At 41.2% G+C, this 24,811-nt stretch overlaps 2 protein-coding genes and 1 long non-coding RNA gene across 11 annotated transcripts in view; 1 reads left to right on the top strand and 2 right to left on the bottom strand.

Moving 5' to 3' along the window:
* The first annotated feature begins 2,467 nt into the window (after window positions 1-2,467).
* MIXL1 (Mix paired-like homeobox) lies at window positions 2,468-3,421 on the top strand. The gene is made up of 2 exons (XM_087776571.1): window positions 2,468-2,758; window positions 2,837-3,421. The coding sequence occupies exons 1-2, from the start codon at window positions 2,468-2,470 to the stop codon at window positions 3,281-3,283; spliced, it is 738 nt and encodes a 245-aa protein (XP_087632697.1). The 3' UTR covers window positions 3,284-3,421.
* A 143-nt stretch (window positions 3,422-3,564) lies between these two features.
* Window positions 3,565-5,914, bottom strand: LOC148053181 (uncharacterized). Of its 3 annotated transcripts, XR_015708744.1 has the most exons (4): window positions 4,662-5,914; window positions 4,421-4,534; window positions 3,751-3,865; window positions 3,620-3,665 (listed from the first exon to the last, which is right to left on the bottom strand). It is a non-coding gene; the product is annotated as an uncharacterized LOC148053181 (long non-coding RNA). The 3 variants fall into 3 exon arrangements; XR_015708743.1 differs by having other exon boundaries at window positions 3,565-3,865; XR_015708745.1 differs by having other exon boundaries at window positions 3,565-3,865; window positions 4,421-4,529.
* A 7-nt stretch (window positions 5,915-5,921) lies between these two features.
* The window catches only part of LIN9 (lin-9 DREAM MuvB core complex component), a 39,561-nt gene continuing 20,671 nt past the window's right edge, over window positions 5,922-24,811 (bottom strand). For all 7 annotated transcript variants that reach the window (XM_087776563.1, XM_087776564.1, XM_087776565.1 and 4 more), the window contains 9 exons: window positions 20,614-20,771; window positions 19,365-19,498; window positions 18,210-18,329; window positions 17,938-18,039; window positions 12,927-13,007; window positions 9,374-9,499; window positions 8,829-9,011; window positions 8,622-8,719; window positions 5,922-7,341 (listed from right to left, as the gene is read on the bottom strand). In XM_087776563.1, coding sequence (XP_087632689.1) covers window positions 7,236-7,341; window positions 8,622-8,719; window positions 8,829-9,011; window positions 9,374-9,499; window positions 12,927-13,007; window positions 17,938-18,039; window positions 18,210-18,329; window positions 19,365-19,498; window positions 20,614-20,771 — 1,108 coding nt within the window. In that variant the 3' untranslated portion in view covers window positions 5,922-7,235. The remainder of the gene's footprint in view (window positions 7,342-8,621; window positions 8,720-8,828; window positions 9,012-9,373; window positions 9,500-12,926; window positions 13,008-17,937; window positions 18,040-18,209; window positions 18,330-19,364; window positions 19,499-20,613; window positions 20,772-24,811) is intronic.

Raw genomic sequence — 24,811 nt, 5'->3', positions numbered from 1 at the left:
TCCCACAGAGGAAATTAGTGCGTAACGCTTTGAGCAACGGGAAAGGGAAAAGACGATTCCTGGGCTCTGGTCTTGCCCCAGAATTGCTCTGCTTTCGCATGCAGCACATACTGCTGGTACGCAGAAGAGGACTCGTCACCAAGACGTATCAACGCGCTGGTATCAGCCAGCCAGCCCAGAAAAGGAAACTGAGGCAGAGAGAATGGAAGTTAGTATGTAGAAGTTATTTTTCTTCCACTGTAACAAAGTGGATTTCTCTTTTTTTTTTTTTTTTATGGTCTATAAATGTTCTATCTGTGGCTCTTAATGAAAGCCTTCAGGTCTGGGGAACGTCTCCATTCATTTCCTCATCAGGGGAAGCATGTTAGCTGCTGTTACAAGACAGCTATTGGGACACCTCTGGCACCGTAAAGCACAAGGGAACCGAGGCAGCTCGTGGCCCGAAGGACGTCACAGCACTCAGAGATCAAAGAGTCAGCCCATTTCCAGATTTATGAGTTGGGAATAGGTCTATTAGCTCCCAGTACTCCTCTTTCCTGAGTATGTATTCAACACACATTGATAAAGTAGTCGTCTGAATGGGAAGTCTGACACTGAAAAGCACCTGTCTCAGTTTTGTCCTCTTCTAGCTCAGCATCAGACCCAGGCGGCGGCAGTCCTAGAAGCACCCCCAGATGTGATCCCCTTATTCCCCTCCTGCTCCACCTGGCAGTGCCCTCTCGCTTGTACGGCCGTCCCAGGGGCGGCTGGTGACCCGCGGGCGGGGAATCCCAGACCTGGATTAAAAAAACCCTTGCTGTTACTGTACAGTTGACGTAACTTGGATTAGTTCCCTGCCCACGCTGCGTGGACCCGCGTACGGCTTAGCACCCCGCTCAGCTAAAGGGAACGCAGCGGGTGGGGGTGAACAGCGGGGGGCCTGCGGTGCCAGCCGCTACTTGAGCCTGGGCTGCTGCTGCTGAAAGAAAAACACATCTACCTGTGTGAAAAAACACATTTCCCTGAAACAGCTGCTCTGTCTGGCGTGCTTAACCCACCTTAACCAAAACGTCAGTATCCCTATAAAGGCATAATTCAAAGCAGGATTAAATCCTTCAGAAATCTAAAGGATGTCACATCTCTATTCCGTGTTATGCAGGAAAGAAACCTCTACTTAGGTTTTCCAGCAAATGTTATTTGACGTAAAATAGAGTAAAACATTCATGATGTAAATGCAATATAGAGTAATTCCCTTTTGGTGCCACCCGTGGCATCTTCTAAATCTGCACAGAACCTGCAGAGTAATTCAGGCCTCCCCGAGTCTTTTATTGAAAACCTAAAATAATGCTGTCCGTGCTTTCTGGATCACCACTCACCTGGGCCCTTTCTCACCACCGTGCCCTCTCGTTACACAGCTAACTGAGATCCCTGTACAAGTCTCATGGTTCTGACTGCCGTCCACAGACTACAGGCCGTGGTTCTGGGAACAAACAACGCGGAAACTTCATTAACGAAAGCACCCGAACCACTGCACGTGTAAAAGCAGAAAGGTAGAAATGCTTTAGGAATAAAACTCTCAAAAATGGCTTTTAACAATCAAAACGCCGTTCTTTCATAGCGGGCAGCCCTGTGAGGGCAAACCCTTTTCAACGCGCCTCGGCGAGGGTCAGGCGTTGCCTGTTGGAGCGCGCCGGCCAGGCTTCAGCGCGAGACCCCTCCAGCTGGGAACCAGTTACGGCAGAAGCGCCCGGGCTGTGCGGGCGGCAGTACGCGGGCATTAGCAAGCGGGTGGAAAAGGCGATGACACCAGCGCCTGCCTCTGCGCCGTCTGAGCTGCCGGGGCTGTCCAGGTGCGTTTCACTTGCATCTTAAAAAGAAAAGAGATGTCGTTGCAGCAGCGGCAGCAGGAGGCCGTACCCGGGGCACCGCAAACAGGGCAGCCGCGGCCTCGGGAAGAGAGAACTGTTGCTTACTTTGAGCCTCACGCGACGCCAGAGCCCCCGCTCGCCACGGCGGGCGGCTGCTGGGGAACACCCGCCTCCGCGCCAGCAGCGGGAGGCAGCCAACTCCGTGACCGCGTCGGCCCAGGGGCTGCATCGGAAACACACAGCCGCCACCGCGCCGCGTGCCCGCAGAAGGGGATGCAAACCCCGCTCCGCTCCCCCCTTGCTGCCCGTGTTTCGGGGGGGGGGGGGGGGGGGGGGGGAGGGGGCCCGCCAGCCGCCGCCCGCCCCGTCGGGCACGCGTGGGGCCGCCGTGCCCCGGCCGGCGCCGAGGCCCCCGGGCTGCGGAGGGCAGGGGAGGCCCGAGCGGCCCCCCGCCGGCAGCCCTGGGGTGCGGGGCCAGGGGCGCGGCGGGGGGCCCGGCCCTCCGCGCCCACCTTCCCCGCGGGGCCGGGCCGCCTCCCGCCCCACCCCGCCCCCGCCGAGCCCCCTCCCCGGCTATAAAGGGCGGCGGGAGGGCCCGGGCCCCCTCCTCGCCCGCTGCCATGGCCGCTCTGCGCTTCGGGGAGCCCCCGGCGGAGCCGCCCGCCTTCCCCGCGGGCAGGTGGGCGGGGGGCGGCGGCGGGCCCGGCCCGGCCTCGCCCGCCCTCAGGGCGCTTCCCTCGGCGGAGCCGTCGGAGGGGGCGCCGGCGGCCTCGCAGCGTCGGAAGCGGACCAGCTTCACGGCGGCGCAGCTGGAGACGCTGGAGCTGGTCTTCCAGGACACCATGTACCCCGACATCTACCTGCGGGAGAAGCTGGCCGACGCCACGCAGATCCCCGAGTCCCGCATCCAGGTGAGGGGCGCCGGCCGCCCCGCCCCGCCCCGGCCCGCCCCGCCCGGGGCCGCCCTCACCGCCGCCCTCTCTCCCCAGGTCTGGTTCCAGAACCGGCGAGCCAAGTCCCGCCGCCAGCGGGGACCGCCCCGCCCCGGCCCCGGCCCCGGCCAGCCGCCGCCGCCGGGCTACCCGCGGCCGCCCCGCTTCGCCGCCCTGCGCGCCCCGGAGCGGCCCCGCTACGCCCTCTCCGGCCTGGCCCAGGTCGCCCAGGGCAAGGAGGAGGGCGCGGCCCCCTACGAGTGGCCGCCCGCCGCCGCCTTCCCCCCCGGGCCCGGCTTCGAGGGCTGCCCGCCCGGCGGGGCCGAGGCCGCCTCCTTCGCGGGGCCGCCGGCGGCCCTGGGGAGCGCGGCCGGCCCCTACCCGCCGGCCCGCGCCTTCTGCGGGCAGTACTCGCCCGTGTCGGACGCCGAGGACACCAGCGGCTACTCGGAGTCGGGCTCGGAGTGGGAGGAGAACGCCCTCGGCGCCTTCCGAGCCCTCTGAGAGCCGCCCCGGCCCTGGGGCGGGGGGTTCGGCCTGCAGCCCCTGGCCGGGGTGCGGAGCCCCCTGCCCCCGCAGAGGCGGCCCTGCGTGCGCTGCTCGGCGGGGAGCAGCCGCGTACCGCCCTGCCCCAGCCCTGCTCTGCCACTGATGCACTTTATCCGGTACTAACTGATTTTACCTATTTATTTAAGGAAGATAACGGGTCAGCTCCAGCCGCTGAGGGCATCTTTTTTACACTGTATTTAAAGATTTCCATTAGCGTGTTCTGTATTTCTATTTAACCACCTTCAGCCGAAGAGCTAACCAATTTCCACCGTGTTTTGGGGGTGGGGGCTGGTCTTAGAAAAGCAGAAGAGTGGGATGGTCTGTCGGGATTTTTTGACTGAGGGGGAAAAAAAAAAAAAAATAAAGGTTTACATTTTTGCTCTACTTGTGTGTGTACCTGGGGCGGGGAGAGGGTCTCTTACCTTGGCGGACGCAGGGTAGGGAGCAGAGGTGGTGGATATCCCAGCTGCAGGTTCTCTTCCTCGGTCCTGGAGAGCCACGGCCCTGGTTCGGGTGTGAGTGAGAGACCTAAGGGGCCTAAAGGACAGGTTACAAAACGGCCTTAAACCGTCTCCGTCAGTATTTGCTTTAGATCTGCTCTAAACAACCACCCCGGTCCCTGGACGAAAACGCGCATTTATAGCCTAAGTGATACAAAACCCAAACAGTTGTCTTGCTCACACGAAAGCGTCAACTCTGGCACTTAAGCCGAGGTTAAACTACAGAAAAATAGGAGTATTTTGTGAACACTGTAAAGGCGCTTTAAGCTTTAAATTTGAATACTAGGGACTACACAGAAGTGTTGTACGTGATGGGTAGTGGGCTGACTGGCTCTGCACTGAGAACATTTCTGAACTTCAAAATTAGTGGTAACAGAAGCCTCTCCTGTAATTCACTCCATTTATTAAGGCAGGATATATTACAATATATGCGTTTGGAGGATAAGGGCAATTCCTCCTGCCTACAGAGCTGCGCTTCAGAGCCTTGCAGAGGCCCGCGCACCGGTGGCAGAAACACCCTCCATCAGGAATCGTGCCCCACGGAATGAGGTTGCCAACGCACAGAACCCCTCGGTGTCGCCCCGTAACATACCTGCGCTTGCAAGATGTGGGCGAACCGAAGCGTGGTTGAACGGCAAGCTTGTGAGGCTAAGCGGCGTGGCAGGATTGCCAGTTAACGTTCTCCCTCCAAGAAAACAGAGCTGTCCTTGAAAAAAAAACATGAAGCAAAAAACAACCAACCACCATCAGGCGCCATCCGCCCCAAGTGGACTTGGGCGCCTCGGGAGCCGTTACGTCAGGGGTCGGGAAGACCCCAGAAGAGAAGTACTTACAGCAGGAGACGGAAAACGAGACGATCGTTTCTTGGGGCGCAGGGTGAATTCACTTCTACCGACTGTAAGAAGCCCAACGAGCCTGTTCGGCTCCTGCAGACCTGAGCTACAGTAGCTGTTGTGAATTCTTGAGATTCCTACCACACGAGGCCACGTTTAGCAGAAACAGTTGTATTTACTGTACCAGTAATAGTTACTAGTTTTACTCATCCTAGTTACTGTATTTCACTATAACTCAACAACATTAGCTCTGACCCAAGAGATCAGTAATCGAGGGGAAAGGCAGCCTCTGGAAGAGAAGCGGCGTGTACGTGCACATAACCTGTGCGTCTTGGCCAAAGGACGCGTGAAAGTACACCGATACTTTTATCACAGATTATGTATCTTCCTATTGCGTTACATTACCCTGCAATGATGAAAAAACCCATTTCAACACAAAACACGTTGGAAAGAGCACACCTAAGAATCCACACGTAAAAAACACCATACCTACGGAATCAGGGTTCAGATTGGAGTTTGGTGGCTATTACCATGTATTCTGTATCCAATAAGAAATGAGTTTGTCGGGAAAAGCAGGTTCCCAAATCCTCTTTGCTGAACACCATTCTTGGCAGCGGTATCTACCAGCGCCTACAGCTTCTCTCTCCCGCAGCCTGGGGTGCTTAGGGCTAAGTTAGCCTCCGCGCCTGCTCGCACCGGCGCCCAGCGGCCCCGGCAGCGAGCGAGTTCAGTGCCTTACGCAGGCAGAAAACTCGACCAGAAAGGTGAGCTGTTCCTCAGCAGCGCAGCTCCCTGAACCGGCACGCTGGCGGGTTTTACCAGCGGCAGACGCCAAGGAGAGGGGTGTAAGTACAGAGCAAGGGGCCGGTTCCTTTTTCCTGAGTTAGCTGTAGATCACGTTGGTTACTGTCAGACAAAACCTACCTGCCTGGAGTTCGGCTTTGGCACCTTTCTCTGTTGAGATGAAAAGGGTGGTGGGAGAGGACCTTCCTGTCGTCTTTACCAAACGGATGGTAACACCACAAAATAACGGGTGACGTAATTACAAAAGTAATTGCAGGGACCACTACAATGTTCTATTGTGTTAGGAGAGGTAAATTTTCATGGGTAGCTCAGCAAAATGAGTGCTCAGCATTATTTTGTAATATCCCTTGTAAAGTTCCTAAATGCCGTTTAAAACAGCTACTCACCTTGTCCTCAGAACATTTCATTTTCAGCAGCAAAATTAACGTCTCTTAAAAAAAATGACCTGAGACCATCTGCAAAAAAGTTTGCATTTTTGTGAAATATATCAACTCTCATAGGTCAATTTATTCAGAGTTACAAATTTCATTGAGAATAAAAGATTTATGCATTTCTCTTAATTAACAGAACAAGTTTAGCTAAATATAAACTCTGCACTAAAGTTTTGCAGTGGCACAATACCAACACAGAATACAGAAGCATCTTTAAACTATACAAAATTTTAAAATTGAAAATAATCCTGTTTACATATTCTTTATACATTAACATATAAAAGACCTCATTTAATGAGGCATCTAAAAGAATCAAAACCATCTCTACAGCTATCTCTGAAAATCCATATCTGGAAACAATTCATTACACAGAAGCTTTACAAGACTATTTAAACAAACCAATACACACTTTTTACAAGATTAACATTCCAAAAGGTACTCATAGGCAGGATGTCACTTTTTATTTTTGCAGTTTGCCTCACTGGTTATCCTTAATTATAAAAATCTTCATATTTATATATTTTGGGTATTGTTGGATAACCAGTAATCTAATTTAAAAGTTGTGCAAAACAAACAAAAAAATTTGGAAAAACAGTATGTTTAACCAGTCATTTATATAAAATACCAACTAAAGCACTTCTTTTGCCCCGTGTGAGGGGGAAAAGCCATAACCAATCTCTTTCTGGAAAGTTACCAGTTACATTTTTATATTCCTTCATTAGACTCCTTCTATAAGTTACGATAAATTAACAGTTCCAACACGACATTGACTGATCGATAGACCTGCCCAACATCCTCACGTTTACAGCTTCTGTTGGCTGTCCGTATCCTGCTGCTGCTTCTTCACATCAGCAACACCCAGCCTGCCTCGGCACCGGGCTACCCGAAGGCTGAAATGGCAGCTCTCGGTACCTACAGAGAAGCGTAGCTCTACATGACAAAGACTTGCCATGTGGCTACTAATTGGAGCCATTTCCTCTTCGTCGCTTCTAACGTACCAGGGGAGCCCACAGCAAGAGGTGTGCAGAACTCATCTGAACTTTTAAAAACCGAGTTCAAATTATGTGAAAGTACGTTTTCAAGTTTATTATAATAAATGCAATTACTAAGAGATTACCAGTTAGCAAAACTACTGTATGTGAATAACAAATGGAGAAATCTAATGTAACGCTGGCCAGTAATGCTGGTTTTCTTAAGAAGCAGATATCATATATTTAAAAAGGTCCTTTCTGAGAGGTTTTCTTTTCCCTTGTCTTCTGGCAGTTAGGATATTTGGTGAAGCCTATATAAAGGAAGAGGATTTTCCAGAACTACTTGCTGTACACTTGAAAGAAAATTTTCAGTCTCTGTTGGTGTTGTTAGCTGCAAAAGCGTGTAAATTTCCCATCTGGCTCAGACCACTCTGAATATGTGCAACATGGATCTCAACGTTATTCTGAAAACAACTGCAGGAAGAAAAGAAGAAGAAGAAAAAAAAAAAGTGTTAAACCCCATATTTAAGAGTTGTGTCTGAATATTTCTACAGTGAAAGTCAAGGTATGAACATAGCCAATACAAAATTCAGATGAATCAGAGAGCAGTACATACTAATGCAACCTGATAGAGACGTATGTGAAAACAGCTTTTGCACAAACAGCTGCATGAAATCAAGAGTTACTGACTTGGGTACTTTAAAGAAGACTTGAACATGACCAGAGTTAATGAAATAAAAATATTACAAAGAGATGCTAAAATGCCCGAAATAAGTAGAGTGAAATGGAAACATCATCGCCTTCTTCGCAGTTGTACGTCAACCTTTAGTTGAATCCATTCCAATGTGCAATTTGCAGTGTTGATTATAGAGAAGTTTCACTAATGTTTGGGGTTTATTTTTGTTTTTACCAATGAAAAATGCTATAAACCGGCATTTCTCAATAATTATTTTAAGTCAAAAGACCATTCTACTATTTTTGAAAAAAAAGAAAAGAAAAAAAAATTCACGTGTGCAGCCTCCCATTATTATGTAGCAATACGAGTATGGAGGGTATAAGGAAATACTTAGCATTTAGGTATATTTTCTAAATTATGTAATTTAGCAGCATTATAAGTATAAAAAAAATCCTGGTGACAAGTTGCTGGAGGCTGCAGTGTACTCCAGACAAGTATCACCACATTCTTGCTATTTTTATAACGCTTCCTCAGGCACCTGCTTGTGACAACTGTTGAAAAATGGCCCATCTAGACTAGATGGGCCTTTGATCTGGCACAGTATGGCTGCTGTTCTGTTTCTTCGTGTAAAATATTGCTAATGGAAGCTGGTCAGAAGCTATAATTGTCTCATATGCCAGCTTTTGATATTTACAGACAAGAGGTTGAGTAACTATGCAAAAAGAATACTGAAATTGTACTGTTCTGTGGTTTAAAAAAAACTTATATTTACTAGTGGGATTTCAAAGTCTGAAAATGTTCTAAAAGAACTTATTAGTTGTCATAAATGACTGAAAAGCAAGAAAGTCTAGTTGTTGCTGCATCAATTTAGCACTTTCTTCTTATTCTTATTCTTTTTATTTTTTTTTTTTTAAATCAGGTTACTTCACTGATAGGTTTTAAATGGGACCATTTCTATAAGTAAAAGTTACAAAATTAAACCCCTTAATTATAATCAATGTTCACCTCTAAAATACAGTAAGAATTGCTTGCTGGCACAAAATGTGTAATTAAGAATTAAACACTCAAAAAGTAATACCTGATATTTGAGGAGTCTATTGAATTCTTAATGTCATTTAATGAATCTGTTAGTGATTTAAATTCAAAGGAATTCAGGTCACCTCCTTCTGCTAGACACTGTAGGAGAAGAAAATAAAAAAAGTTCTCAGGGTTCGGCACAAAGAAACTGACAGAGCTTTAATACTACGTATTTTATGGGACAAACTATTTTTTGCCAACATTTTACCTTAATTTGCAGTAATATTGCTGTAAGTCTAGAAATAAGATCAGTTAAATTTTCACTCTCAACACAAAGCTCTCCTGTTGTCGAGGAATTTGCTTGCCTGACGATCTCCTGAGCCTCCTCTTCACACCTACGCCTCAGATCTGTCGGTTGGTCGGCAGGCTGGAGGCCTTGGTCAGGAGCAAGCTGCACAGATGAAATGAAGAGAAATTAAGAATAAGGACCTCCTTTGCATTTGGTGTATGTGTGAAATGACAAATGACTTCCAAGACGGTTCACAGGCATATAGTACACAGTATTTTTTCTTCGTTTATGTCCATGTATGTCTATTTCAAAACTGGCCACTGGCATCAGCAAAAGTGTCTGCGTTCTGTTGAAAGAGACAGACGGACAAAGGCAGAGACAGAGAAGGAATCCAATACAGCTACCACTAGTTTCATTTCAAAGTGATCCCCACCTACGCCCTATTCCCAGGAAATTCTATTTTTTTTTTGGTACTTGGGTTAAGCAAAACCAACAAGCACGTACAGATTCCAGCAAAATCTTACCTCATAACAATACTGTTGAACCTTATGCAAAACTTTATTTAAGTCTTTGTTTAGTTGTTCTAGATCTAGAACAATAGTTGCGTATCTCCTCTGAAACTCAATGCCTATTGGCATAGAATAGGATTTCTGTGGAAAAGACAAAGCATATTAAAGTTAATGCAATACTGTACATGTAGATCTTTTGAACTCATCAAAAGGAGTTTTCACTTGAAAATAATACTGAGATATTTGAAATCCCAGTGTTTAACAGAAAAATGTTAACATACAAAATATTAAAGTCTAGTATCACTATTTAAAACTCGAAGTGACAACTGTGTCGTAACTACCATGCTTTTGTTCTCTTCATAAAGTGCTATGATAGTCACGTCCTAGTAGCATTTACCACCACAGATTGTGGTCTGACCTGCTTAGTTCTCCAGCAGTTGGGTATGGCTTCTCTCTACCGTATGAACAGAAAACTATCCTGTCAGTAGAACAGTATAGGACAATATGGCCAGGACCGCCTCTGCTGCAGGATGGGAGGCGCACTTGTCTAGATAGTTAGTGGTCACTTGAGGATGACTCAGTGCTACGTACCTTCTGCTACAGCTAACAGTTCTGCCAAAAAAGAAAGTTACTAGAGCTTATGTTTGGTACTGTATTTTAGGTAAGCACAATTTTCCACAAAAAATAAATACCAGAATACAGTACTTTTTTCTCATGCTGTTTTCAGAATGTGTCTCAACACTGTTTGGGTGATATTTACGAAACTGAAACAAAACATACAATATATTATAAAATTTCCTCCACAAATGGCCTCCTGCAAGACAAGCTGGATGTACTTCCACTGCTTCTCAGCCGCAAGTCCGAGATACAGGTACCTCATACAATCAAACCTGTAGCTATAGATTTTATACCATGAGAAAAAGTAAGCTGCAAAGTCAAGAGCCTTCATCAGGAGGATCCAGGTCAAAAACCTCAAAGTCAAGGTTTCAGTTATCAGTTCAGTTCAAAGTTCCCCATTAATCACTGAAATGATCTCCAGGGATTTACAAGTCTGAATACCAAATTAATAGGGCTTTAAACTAACACCATAACTTCAGAATTCACCTAAGAGCAAACTGGAAACCAGCATGAATTTGACATACTTCCTGCAGCTCTGGAATGTAAGGAAAAAAATTGTAACTTGCAGACCTTCTTCAGTGACCGGCCCCTCTAGAGCAGACTAATCCAGGTTAGCTGTGAAAGCCACAGACAGTTGTGAATTCCCCATCAGAGAGGAAAGGCTAAGGGCATTCTATGCTAGTGACGATGAAGTAAATATTTCTCAGCACCAGCACTATTACTGATCCGGGAGCAATCCAAGATCTGGAAACGCTGACAAACAGCTGAACTGGCAGACAGAAGATGGATGCCTTTCAGTAGATGGAAGCAGATAACATCTCTGTCACTGAGCATCTGCACGCTTCTCTGGAAGGACCAGCATCACCTTTACCTTGTCTTTATTGCAGGTCAAGTGAAAAAATGAACTAGCTATCCTTTTTATTTAGATTTGTTTATCCAAATGTCTATCAGAAAAGTGTTTACTGTTTTACATACATGGTTTATAGCCTGCAACCAAGACCAGTATAGTGATGTCAAGATGCTTAACTATTTGTAAGCTGTCCTTTCAGAAAAAGGAAATAGAAAATGTGCAGTTGTATGTATTAATAGGTCCTCTGAAGGCATCCCCTGCCTCATGTAAATTTATTATTATTGCCAGATAATAATGGACTACATTCAGTACCAGTTCTGATTTTGGTCAGTTCCGTTTATGTCTCTATTGGATCAGTCATTAAAAGTCTCCATAAAAGGGTTGCTTTAAACCAAACAGTGGTGTTACTCTAACGATTATCAAATCACAATTGTATGAATTATTGTCAAAGTCTGACAATTGAACTATACCTGAATGAACTCAAAGGATTCTATTTTATTCATATTCAGGTACGTTATTGACTTGCACGTGGATTGGTGCCGGAAAAAGATTCTTGTTCAAAGAAAATACATTTTAAAGGAGAAACAACATATACTCAGCAACACAAACATAGATGGGATTGCCAAGGGACAAATAGGATTAGAAGACAGGCTAAGAATATGGCCCAACAGAAAGGTATCACGTCCTCTATTTTTATCAGGACAGCCTTGAATAGTAACGGAGGTTGCTTTATGATTGCTGGTTTACAAAGGCAACAGCTCAAGGGAAGAATTTCAACAGCATCTCAAAGTCCTTATCTAGGCTACAACTGAGCTAAAATATACCAAATTTAAGATTTATTTCTAGATCCCCTTCTTCCCTGTTGCCTCTTTGCTCCTCAATTTTGTTATTTTCCTTGATATCCTTATTCCACAATACAGGTAATTTATGACTTAATAGCCGAGTGACATGTTCATATCTGGATTCTTCTCAGAGGAAGGCTACTGTCATTCCTATGGGTTTCCTTATCTATGCAAAATAATAATATCTCAGTAAAAACAAAAAGTTTTTTAGTTTGTTTTAAGAAGAGTTGGTAATATTTCAGTATCAGAGTTACAGGTTGCAATGGTATGTTTTAATCTTGCTTCTTTTTGCATCTATTTTCATTATTAATATGCAAAATTAAAAGACAAAACATTTGACGCACAGGAAAAAATAATGTAGTAACTGAAATGATAAGGTTTTGAAGAGTGGCATCACAGCACAAAAGAAGAAAATTACAGAGACATAGGGATGGGGCAGTAGGAACCAGAATAACAGAATGTACATGCGCATATGATCACTGAAGGGACAAAGAGGGAAATCTTAACACAATAAATCAAATCCTTCAACATTCAAATATTTTACATGAAAAAAAAAAAAATCAGCATTTTTGGTTTCAACAAATAAAAAGGACTAGTCTTCCTCTCCACAAACCTTTAGCCTTCTGTCTGTATGTTGTAGAGACAACTGTCTGAATACACACTAGCAGAAGGTTGAGACTGATAGCTTTCCACTTTCAAGCTGATTGATAGCCATGGGTGGCAGCAGAGGCATTCTTATCATTTTGATTTACTGACTGATGATTAGATAAAGCCCAGCAAGAAAAACTATTCTGCTGCTGCTAATTATGCTGTAGCTGCTCTGGTATTGTAATTTTAAATGCCGGTCAAGGGCACTCAAAGCTTTATATAGAAAATCTCTGAACTGAGTTATTGTTTTAGGCAGAAAGCTAAATAAATAAGTACCTAACATCCGCAAAATAAAATTATGATGAATGTCTTACCATATAAACTTGTACACAAGATTCTCAAAGTACATAGTATTTCCTTACTTTACGTGTCAATTGACATATGCTATTCCGATGTTAACGTTAATCAGTTTGCAAAGCATAACACTTTCAAAGAAGAATCGTATTTAGAACAACTGACCCCTCTAACTTGTCTTTAAAAAAAAATAAATTCACATTATAGAAAGTGATAAAATAAAGATTTTTATCTAGACTCTAGTTTTAATTGTATCTATTTGCATTAGCTGTTAAAGCATATCCTGTTTTAAGAACTGAAAAGACAACATTCTCACCAGCTTTTCTGCTTCTGTATTCATCTCTCTCAGTTGTTTGATGTGTTCCTTCTTGATCATAAGGATTTTCGATAACCTGGTCTAAAACAAAGGAACTATTTTTAGAAGGAATAGGTTCTTAAGCAGTTTTGAAATGCCATAGAAATTAAAGATAATAAAATGTGTGTTTCTTTCATAATTTTAAAATGCATTTCTCAGTTGTTCATCAAGTTAAGATGCAGAAATAAAAATTAATTAAAATTAAATGATGGATTTTCTAGAGATTTTTAAAGCATTTTCAAGGGCCCTAGATTGGAGAATGATAAAAATCCATCAGCCGAAATTCCCTATAGGAAGACTAATATAATTTATGGCTAGCTAGAGGCTGAAGAATCTTCTTTATTTGCAGCCTGAAGGAAAGCGAAGAGCGTTATCATCATGTACCACAATTAATATCACTCACCTTACCATACCTTTTTTCTCACAGTTCTCAGCTGTGCCCTCAGTCGAGCACCAGCCCTTTGTGTATACTCCTGCAGTAAAGCCTGGTATAGAGATTAGATCTATTTTATACAGAACAACGCTGGGCTTTCGATGTCCGTCTTTCATAATGGGAATACCCTGCGTCTGCTGCCCTTGGGACCTAGCAGGCTGAAGTGGAAATCACTGGGAGTGCTCTCAACACACACATCACTCCTAAAACTATTCACACTCTCTAGGGCCCCAGGAGAAATCCTAGCCCCGCTACAACCAGCAACAGTTTTATTACTGATGGAAGCAGAGCCAAGATTTCAGGTTTTATAAATTGCAGAGGGGTTAACTGCATCCTAGTAGTGCAACATGGGACTGGGAGAAACAGGAACTCCTAGTTCAACATACATCTGCTTTATATATAATCTCCTTTGTTGATTTTCAAGTTCAGTCTTAAAGCAGCCAGGTTTCTTGCCCTCACAAATCCTAAGAGAAAATTGTTCCAGGACCTCTTTCAGCTAATTAGGAATCTTCTTGGAATTTCCATGTTAAACGCATCCTTGTTCACTACCTAGCAATTTGCTCTGCCAAAGCTTTTTTTCAGCTAAATATAGGCTCTCCCTCCTTGTATTCATCCCTGTTGATTCACAGACAGGAATGTGTTTCTTCTCCACTCTTCTTTCACTAGACTAATCACAACGCAAGCCTTTCCAGTCTCCTCTCACATAAAAGGCTCTTGATCTCCTAAACTTTTGTGGCCCTTTCTGTATCTTTTTTGCATTCACTGTCATCTTTCCTGCACGTGAGCAACAGGAAGCCTGTACCAGTATTCCAAACGACAGACCTGTAAACCAGACCTGTAAAACGGCATCAAAACTTCTCTCTTTCTACCCCAAATACTTTCCCAGATGCATCTTATGAATGGATGGCAAGCCATGGTCAGATGCACAGAGGCAACACTGCGTAGGTTATCGCTCTTCCAATTCTAGCTGCTCGTTTCTGTCCTTGTGCTGTCCCCCAACGCCTGTGCTGAGCCAGCACTTGCATTTTTGCGGCTACATGAAGAACCCAATCAGGGAACCAATAATGACAAACGATAAATTCAGAAAAGGCAAGAAAAAAAGTTTTAAAATTGTTACTTATGAGCTGGATTATCTCTCTGATCTAGTTTCTAAAACACCACACAAATGCTCGTGTTGGCAAAAAAACACCTGGGAGGAAGGAAAGCATTGTACGCCATCTGCCACTGCTGCCAAAAAGTTACTCGTCAAGCCCTGCTGTCATCACCATCCGGCAACTGCCTAGCACATCTCCGTCCTCCTCCTTGATGAAGCTGGTCAGTCCCCAACTTAATGCAGAATGTATTATTTGTGCCCAAAACTTGCAAGGTATTTGGTGCTTAACTTCTACTTTGATGTCCAGACATATTTGAGGATGCAAGGCCCTAGTTCTGCAGTTCATGAGCTTGGATTTTATGTTATATTCATCCTATTCCCAGATATACTCCAGTGATCAAGATAATCTGATTCTTTCTACAAGAAACTCTGACCTTTCACTGTATCTATGATGTCTACGAACTTTCTCTCATTGGTACATTTTATTGAATAGACTTCCATTTTCATTTGCTAGTATCATCAGTGAATGCTTTAACTCAGTTCAGCCCTATTTTCCTTGAGAAATTCTTGCCTGACAGCTCTAGTTTCAGCATAACTTGTCTTGTTTACTGTTATAGTTTATAGTTCCATTAAACTGGAAATGAGGTTTTAGAACAATGTTTTTCCACATTAAAAGAGATGAACGAACAACCCAACCAGTATGTTTAGACTTGTACTTTGGATTTCATTTTTAGTCAAAGGAGTATTTATAAGAACACAAGCATTTCAAAGTAAAGTGTGCAATACCTTGCTACAGAATATTTTCATAGATTTTCATAAGAACAAAATTGTCAAAAATCCAGTATCCATTTTTAGAATTTTCCTCATGCATTTAATTTGAAAAGATGACTCCACAGCAATCAGGAAGACACCAATTCACTTTTCTGAACGTGCTGCATTAACACACTCCCTCTACTGGACATCCAGCAGCCCTGCAAACAATCTGTTTTGTCCTAGATTGGTTCCTTCCCAATCTAATTTTTTTCCCCAAAACAAAACAAGAAGGGGGCGGGGGGGGAAGGGGGAAGCTGTACCTGAGCGTGTGGAAAAACATCCTCCAAATTTTAATACTGACTAGAATGTAAGAATGTAATCCATCAATTTTGACCTGCAGTATAGCCTATGAAATATTTAAGGATACGTTACATATTGCATGTAAGCATAAAAGACTACTTTTTAAATTTATTAGTTGTTTCTTGTTGACTTTATTCTTAATATCATGTTAATTTTCGAGCCATTCTTCTCCTAGTATGTGTATGTTTGTCCACAGTAAAAAACAGAAAGAATAGCAGTCTCTGATGCCAAAATGTAAACACGTAGAAATTAATAGAACGATTTAGAAAAACTAAGACTCACCAATGTAGAACTATGATTAAAGTAGTTGTTACAAGACCTAATGTTTGCTTACAACTGCAAGTTATACGTGAAGAGAATATCCCCAACATTTAGTTGTCAGTGTCTGCACATGATTTTGGCTACACTTCCTTTTGTTCTAAATTAATTTCAGAACCCATAAAAGAGAACTAAGGGGCTGTGTTGAAACCTTATACAAGGAAGTGTGCTGCATTTTTTCTGTTTTGTCCAAAATAAAGTTTTCCCATGAAATTGTTTATTCGTGGTATCATAAATAATTGCCTGGCAATAGTATTTTTTTTCTTTGAATCAAACATTTCCTGATCATTTACTTCCTGAATCAGCATTAAATCAGAATGAGAGCTTTGACCTTTTTACTGTACCAGTGTATAAGAAAGGCTGGAACATCTTTAGCGGTCACCTTTAACATAAAAATACCTCTGGACTGGTGAAAGCAGTGCAATCAATGATCAGTATTTACCAGTCTCATGTATTTCACAACACCAAATTCCAGTGCCATCCTTAAACTTCTAATAAAAAAGTTGAGGCTTAAAATGCTTAAGATGCTAGGCTTAAAAGCAATGCATGGTCCTTCAATTAAAGAATCACGAGGCTTAAAAAATCATTATCAAAATCTGGATAAAGTATTAAGATGCTCACATAAACAAATGCCAAAAATCTGTGGCTTGATTTTGTTCAAAATCTTTTGACAGTCTTCAAGCAAAAATACATATGAATGCAGTATATTTGTAAAATGCCACCATTTGTAATACAAGCAAGAGGCCTATACTTTTAAAACTCAGACTTCCTTATAACGAGTAATAATATACCACCAAACATGACTGAGAAGTCACACATTTTCAGATATAAAATACAGAAACAATACCATAAGCAGATCAACTTGACACACTAAATAGTTGTAAAGCTCAATACAACTTAGTTACACAGTTTCATTGATCATACTCAGCGACTCAAGGAGGATAGCTGCAGATACAGTTTAGCAGCATAAGCAAAGACCGTATCTTTTGTGTATTTCAATTTTTAGCAAAATTAATCTTACAGCAACTACATCTATTTAAATTTTCTTAGCTAAGCTAGATGCCAAACCACCTTTTTCAAAATCAGCTTAATACAGTAAGTTTCCCCTAAAAAACCAAACAGATCATTCTGTCAAATAAAATTCATTGTTGATTGCCCAAAATATTAGTGTCTCATGTGAGCTACAGACACAAACTTGATTCTTTTGACCAATTACATACACTTCAAAATTTGAGAAGCGTTTAGCAACATTATTTCTCAGTTCTTAGTATTTTAAACACAGATCATTCCAGTCTCCTTTAGCACGTTCAAAACAACTTTCATCGTTCAATAATTCAATCACAGATATTAAGCTAAGCCAACATGAGCAATTACATTCTTCCATCATCCTGAAGAGTAACTTGGTTTGATGAGTTTTGATATTCAATGAATTTCAGCTTCCTAACATTACTCGTCTGTGCTTTTCTGAATTGGTGTACAAAAATCACTGAGGAATTATTTCATAAAGATGAAGACAAAGAAGAGTTTTCTTATCTCTAACATGTATGTTTGCTTTCAGGGAAAAGAGTGCTTCTTTTCTTCTCCAAAAGGGTAGGACATAGCATAAAATACAATATTATACAATATACGATAATGCACATCAGCAAATATTCTTTGCATAATGCAAGTATATTTTACATTAAAAAAAAAAAAAGTCTTAGCACAGTACAAAGTTTGCAGGTAGAAATAATATCTTTTTTTTAGATCAAGTAGTAGAGCTGGGAAAAATAAGACACACTTTTGGAGACATAAGCCCCTCCTGCGGTCTGAAGAGCAGCATATTTCAAAGCTTATGGACAAGTGAGAAAATTAAGAAGGGGAAGGGATAAAACCAAATATTATTAACATCTTTTCAAAAGTTAATTTGGACATCATCATATGTGTCATAAATCAAAAGAAGGTCATTTAACTGCAGAATTGGCAGAATAAACACAAAAGGACAACACACAAAATTAAGAGTTGCAGTTAAGACTTACCACTTGAATGAGAAATTCTACTGGAAAGCCTCCTAGTGTTTCACTATCTGTGCCTGAAATTTTGTTTTTCCACGACGATTGTCCTAATAAAGGATCACTGTCCTATACAAGAAAGAACATTTAATAGCTTGTTTTTAGAGGGATTTGCTAAAATTTTTATCTTGCCGAATAACTTCAGAAAATTAATCTCAAAAAAACTGTTTAGCGTAACAACTTCAACATGTATCAGAAAATAGTTCGATGATTAATATTACATGAAAACAGTAACTTACTGTAATTGGAGACTGGAGTGAAGGTGTATAAGGCAATCGGGGAGGGGTCATAAAGAACCTTGAAGGCCGTTGTTTCTGTCCAAAGGCAGCAATTGGCATGGTTTCATGAGGCTCGTTACTCTGCAAGACAAGAAAAGGAAGGATATACTTCAGCTGTCAGATTAATTAATTCTACACACCTGTTGGAATACATCATTTACTTCTGGAATCTGGACTAGCCATGCCCATCCATGCTCCAAACCCAACAACGTTAAAAGATTAACATTTTGCTTTTGGGCTAGCAGGAGCTTCAAAATCGTATTCCATTGCTGGAGTTTTCAAAGCGTTATGGCATCACATCAAATAAAGATGAATACTTAAAAATAAAAGAAGAATACTTAAAAAAATTCTATGGGCAAGTTGCAGACAAATCATGACTGAACAGGAGTTCAGCAGAGGCTGCAAACTCAGATCATGACAGAGACTTGTTCTTAGACAAATTATGGGCCCTTAGTAGTAGATTCAACACTACAGAAGATACAAAATAAAGTGAGGTCTTCTGAAAAGCCTGCAGTCTAGGTCAGACTGTTTGGCAGGAACAATTTCTGGAGCTCATAAATTGGTACAAAAGCCTGAGCTAGGAAATAGTCCCAAATTGTTTGACCAAAGCAACATCCCCACAGGTAGCTTCATTACCATAAGAAGTTTTAAAATGAGGTTCAATCAACTCATAATACTTGCTTGCAACTACCAGAGGCCTTTCCAGACTTTGGCAAATTACAAAGGGACAGGTTTTCCTGAACATTTTCTGCAAATCCAGCCAGGATCCCATAGCAGAATTTTCTTTGGAATCTTACGCTACTCGTTATATTTCTTCATATTAAACTCAGGCTATTATAATAACCCATAATAGTAGGTCTAGTGAATTATTCCAGCCTGAGCCATTATGTTTTTATCGTAGAGGGTTATCCTGTTCTATAAAACCATAAACAAGAGAAGCTCGTTCCCCTGGAATTTCCCATGCATCTGTTATTCTTGTTTCTACTTTATGACCATACCACCTGGATATAATATTTTGAATTTCCTTCTTTTTGATTAAAGCATACAATTGGAGATTTTAAAATTTTATTTTATTTTTTATTACAGCTGTTTTAAGAATGTGTCATTAATACTTACAAGAACTTCATAATCTGGGACTGTGTGTGTTCCAAGACCTGCCCTGTCAAAAGTCACCCTGTACGTAGCATTAAGAGTGTCTACAGCATCTATTTGTCCAGTGAATAGTCCATCATGGACACCTCGCAAACGTGCTTTAAAAAAAAAAGAAAAAAAAAAGGAAGAAACCAGACATTATAATGTTCTGATACCATTGAGAAAAATAGACTTAACACACCTTTTGCAAGTAACCCTTTACATGTATATACAAAACCCACAAATTAAATGAAAAAAAAAAGTAAACGCAGAAAAAGAATTGTACGCAAGAGAAATACTACCCAAATTTTTGTCAAATTTATCTTTGCAAGTCAAGTATTTCCCAAATCTAATCCTTAGCACTAAACTTATGTCTAAATAAAACACTGTTTAATACCCAATACCTTCTGACAGACAGATTTTGCAGGCAAAAGTCAATTTCCGGATGATTTTGCATACCATTTCTCTTTGATCACTTCCACTGATGACTGCATATTTAGCAAAAACAATGAGGAACGCAGCTCAAGGATACAGCTCTAGGAGAGTGAGGAGAGGCAGTGTTGTGCATGCCTGCTCTTCAGCAAGAATTAAGGGCAGTGTTGCTGAAGAAGGCAAAAAGCAATGAACAGTAATGGCTTGAGTAGGAGACACCATGCTTAAGTGAAAGGCATCTGGATCACAGACAGGATGGAGGAATTCAAGTTTTTATAAAATTAGGCAAAACTTGTGGAATGTTTTTAACAATATTCCTTCCTCAGTTATGTGTAAGTTTTTTCAGTAAGGCAATGTCATGTTTAGTATACATGTCCAACTACACTGCAATATCAATTGTATATCTGCTTCAAACCAGATATTTTTACATTTATGGAAAAATAAAGCTCAAGTTTTATATTAGGTTAGATTTTAAACTTTCAGACAGCACTCAGCTCTTTGCATTTAAGCATCTCTCTCTCCAAGATTTGTTAGATATACTAGACATAAAAAAAAAAAAATTCTACAATTTGAACAGCAGAAATAATAAACCATACTAAGTTTGCACCTCAACACCGTATCACTGATTTACAAATACTAGCTAATCCTCACAAGCACCTTCTCAATGAGCTAACAATAAAACTATACAATTTTTGATGTTTTAAATTTATTTTATCTATATGCACTAACTATATTATGGTTTACTAAAATCTTTGCAAAACACTTGGCTGGTTTTTTTGTTTGTTTGTTTTTAAGAAATTACCTGTAACTTTTGTTCCTATTACAAGTGGTAATGGAATTTCTTCTGGAAGATCTTTGAACTGCGAAATATCTGCAACTTTCCGCTGCTGCAAAAGTCTTATTTTCTGCCGTTTCTGTTTTAATGCTGATCTTTCTTCCTCAAAGAATGCAGAGGAACACCTATAATACAATTAGGTAAAACTATACTTAAATTCAGCACTGGAAACATACATATATGAAGACACATCAAATAAATAGGCATAGTTTACAAATCAGTGAGGGAAAATGAAAAAGCTTGGGGTGAAGTGTTCAAGAGAAAAGGATTTCGTTGAACAGATTTAGACGGTCTTACTCCCCAGAATTACCACTCTTAAAATAACAGTTTATTTAAAAATAATAGTCAGGAATGCCAGCTGTTTGCATTAGTATATCAGAAGAGTACAACTTTTTAGGACTCTCTTCTGCTTATAGGGATCCACCTGGTGTCACAACAAAGGTAAAGCAGGTCCCCCATCCAGTCTACTCTGAATAACCAGTTCAAAACATGTAAGGAGGACTTACTGTGAGGTCCCTGGCTGCCATCACTTACTGATACATAGTAGATCCCTTTCACAGTGCTCATTAGCTCAATTAAACTAACTTAGTAGGAAAGGGCACCAGACTCGGAACATAAAAGGACACTTCTCTGTCTCTTGTACTCCGCACAGATGCAAGCAAAACTCAGCCACAAAATCTCTATTCTGCAATGAATTGTTCTGAGATTGATCATAGTAGAAGTAAAAATTTATTTGAACTATTTGGGCTATCGTGTAAAATCAGATAATCTCTAGCAGTCCCCTCCCCAATTGGGGTGGGTGTGTGTGTGTCTTAAAATGTAATCTAAAAGATGAAAGACTTACTCCCAAGTCCCTTACTTGGTTTTATTCATTTTTCACTTTTAACCTACTGAATAGGCATGATGCATGAGGGAGATACTGAAAGCATGAAGGCATTAACGACTCGATCCTATCGCTCATTCCTTATTAAAAAAAAAGTTTTATAATTCTTGTGTCAATGAAAGAAGTCATTTAAAAAAGGAGTACAGATGCTATTGTAGGTCTGCTTAATTGCAGCAACAGTTATTTATCAAATAATTTACTACCTTTCTTAATTGCTTTACTGCACATGAATGCAATTTAAACATTTTCTGTGGAACTCAAAGTTATATATTGATTACTGATCAATAAAAAGTCCCATTTTACGAGGTTATTTCAGAAGATGCTGACAACTCCTCCATGGGTTCCCCCTTCTACACTTCCAAAATGTTTTAAAACCCTTCAGGATCTTCCTCAGTTATTTATCTCTCACTCAGTACTTAGCAGTCAGCTCCTATTTCCAAGTCTGCTTCTACTACTCTCTTATTATATGCTAACATAAACTTTCTTATGTTTTCTTCTGTATACCCGTCACTTGGAGAGTTCCACAAAGCCATTTCACTATTCTCCAAAATGTCTCTTCCTTGCAATGTGTATGACAAGATCATAAGAACTAAGCTGCCAGGATGCTGAGACCACTTTTTTTCATACTGACCAGCAGTTTCACGCTCGTTTTTTCTATATGCATACATCATTTGCCTTTTATCTTATACATGGTTTCTAAGTTATATGGGGCATAGACCATCTGTTTTGTCCAGTGTGTACAGTGTTAACACAATGAGAACTTAGTCCTAAGCAAGACATTAAAAAAAAATAAAAAAAAAATGAACTGAAGCTGTGATGTACTTCTGTCAGGCACATGTGGTAATGCACTGCGCTAAAGTTTCCTTTACTAGGCTTTCCAATCACTATCACCGTAAAAGTTGTCAGTATTCTTTGTATAGTCTAGAAACTGTGATGTAGACTGAGCGACTGTAGGTGCGTGTCCCACTCCCAGTTTACTACTGAAGAGCAGAATGTGTTTACCTGGAGTTGTGTATTGCCTAACGATCCTCGTTAGGAATTCAAAATATCTGGAAAGGGATACGGCAGAGAGAGAGTGATGATGGGTGGGACACTTATGCAAAGCTTCTTTGGATATTCTCATTTAAAGATGCTATTTGTTTCATATTTACTACTGGGGAGGAACAAGTGTAAAATAATATTTGCCATGGGTTGTGAATATGACGTAGCGAAATGCAGGTCAGAGCTTTTCAATTCCATTGAGGAGAACAGAGTGACTAATCACATCAAGACCAAAAAAAAAAGAAAAAAAAAGGCAATATAGACTTTAATATTAGTTCTTCTAATCATGTCCAGATCATGTCCAGGGTCTTGCATCAGGAACATCAGATACCACCTGATGTTCTTTGACCCATGCTCTTAGAAATACAAATTCAAATGCTAATATACTAATCACTGACCTTGGAGGTCCCTACAACAGCAACTACTGTTTTAATGCTAGCTTAGATGTTCTTAAAAAGTCTCTGTTCCGAATGCTGTAGGTCACAGATGTAGAAAGTATTTGCAAAATATTTCTGGCTTTTGTTAAAGGAAATTTCCAACCCCACGTCCCCCAAATGCATTTAATAAAGGTTACCCCATCTTCGTGCCATTCCTGTGAAAAAATGAAGATTAAAACTATGGTACAGATCACATTGCAACCTCATTAGTTTTCTGTAGAGACTTTTTAAGAGGTTGAACATTCTTCTCAGTTTCTACCTCGGTCATGAGAATTTGAACTAACAGAGGAATCATCACCATCATATAGTGGCAGGACAAGCATATCTGAGCTTAATTCATATCCATTGCTATTTCACAACCCCAATTAAGTTTATACACAGTACACAAGACTAACTATTACCTCTTCCTTTTCTTGGAGCATATCTTTCCCCACAGTCTACTGGAATCTTACAAGCTTTGCAGGCTCCCATGAAGAATACTGTTGTGCCAATCAACCACACTGTTGATGGTGTGATAGGACATTTAAAATAGCAGCAGACATAAGAAAATATTACAATATATTTAAAACAAAATTAAATAAAAGACGACAACCACGTGCACAGCTATCACGCAGAGACACTATTATCCTCTGCCATCAACACTGTGGATGCAAAATGTTTTATGTTTTTTCTTCTCTCCTATCAGTATTGACATGGTATTTAGCTTACTTGCATATGATGAGGACAGACAGAAGAAATTTCTAACAGAATAGTAATGTAAAAAAACTTTGCTCTAGAGGTAGATGAAAACTATCTTGAAAAAGCATTCAAATGATTTAGAATAATTAAAAATCGTTTAGAACTAAGGTCACTCTGGACATCTTGAAAAAGACTACCAATAAATATTTTTTTTAATTATTAAAGAAATGAAAAGCAAACAGGAATGCTTATTTTATGTTGATAAAAAGCAAGAACTTGTAAAGTTTTGGTTAACAAACAAAACAAGACTCTATATCCAGTCAAATACTTGTACTTCAGAATTCAGATAAAACAACTTCCTGCCCATTTAGACCTGTGGTTCCTTAGGCATGAGTCTCTCTTTTTAAAAACCTAACTGTATGATAGCTTAACAAAAAACCCCAAACCAAAACCAACAACACACCCCTGCCCTCCCCCCCCCCAAAAAAAAAAAAAAAAGAAAAGAAGTTTTATCAATGGTCCAACAGACTGCTGAATGAGGCAAGCTGATCTTTTATAGCAGTACCCACTTTTGGCAAAAGTCAAATGAATAAGTGATGATTTAACTTCCAAATACACCATTTTCCTCTCAGTGGGAAGCATGATGATAGAGGAACGGAAAGCTATCTCAGTTAAGCTCAAATGATATGAACACCTTTCCAAAAGGAACTATTTTTAAGCTGCCTTCCCTTGACTGCCCATTTTTAGTTATGTAAAGTTGTTTATAGGTACAGGAGATGAAATAGCCTCCACCAGACAAAATATAATCTGACTCAGTACAGTGATCTATGAAATGGATTCAGTGCTTTAGTGTTTGTATTTTCATAAATAAGCCAGTCTTATTTCTACAACACTACTTACACATTTTTCTCCTCATTTTACACAATGACAGGATGGTTGAGTTTGGGAGGGACCTCTGGAGGTCGTCATCCACTCCAACCCCTCCAGCAGAGTCACCTACAGGAGGCTGCCCAGGACCATGTCCAGATGGCCTTTCAATATCTCTAAGGATGGAGATTCCACCACCTCTCTGGGCAACCTGTGCCACTGCTCGGTCACCCTCACAGTAAAAAGAAGTGCTTCCTTA

This window comes from Nipponia nippon, unplaced genomic scaffold (genome assembly GCF_047370975.1).
Source record: "Nipponia nippon isolate SJK-2023a ecotype South Korea unplaced genomic scaffold, ASM4737097v1 scaffold_4, whole genome shotgun sequence".
Classification (NCBI taxonomy): Eukaryota; Metazoa; Chordata; class Aves; order Pelecaniformes; family Threskiornithidae; genus Nipponia; species Nipponia nippon.
Note: the sequence above shows the minus strand (reverse complement) of the source record. Positions and strands in the feature narration are given on the sequence as shown.

Coding starts and splice junctions, on each gene's coding strand:
- MIXL1 (XM_087776571.1), top strand. CDS start 2,468: ATGGCCGCTCTGCGCTTCGGGGAGCCCCCGGCGGAGCCGCCCGCCTTC. Junction 2,759..2,836: donor TCCCCGAGTCCCGCATCCAG/GTGAGGGGCGCC, acceptor CTCTCTCCCCAG/GTCTGGTTCCAGAACCGGCG.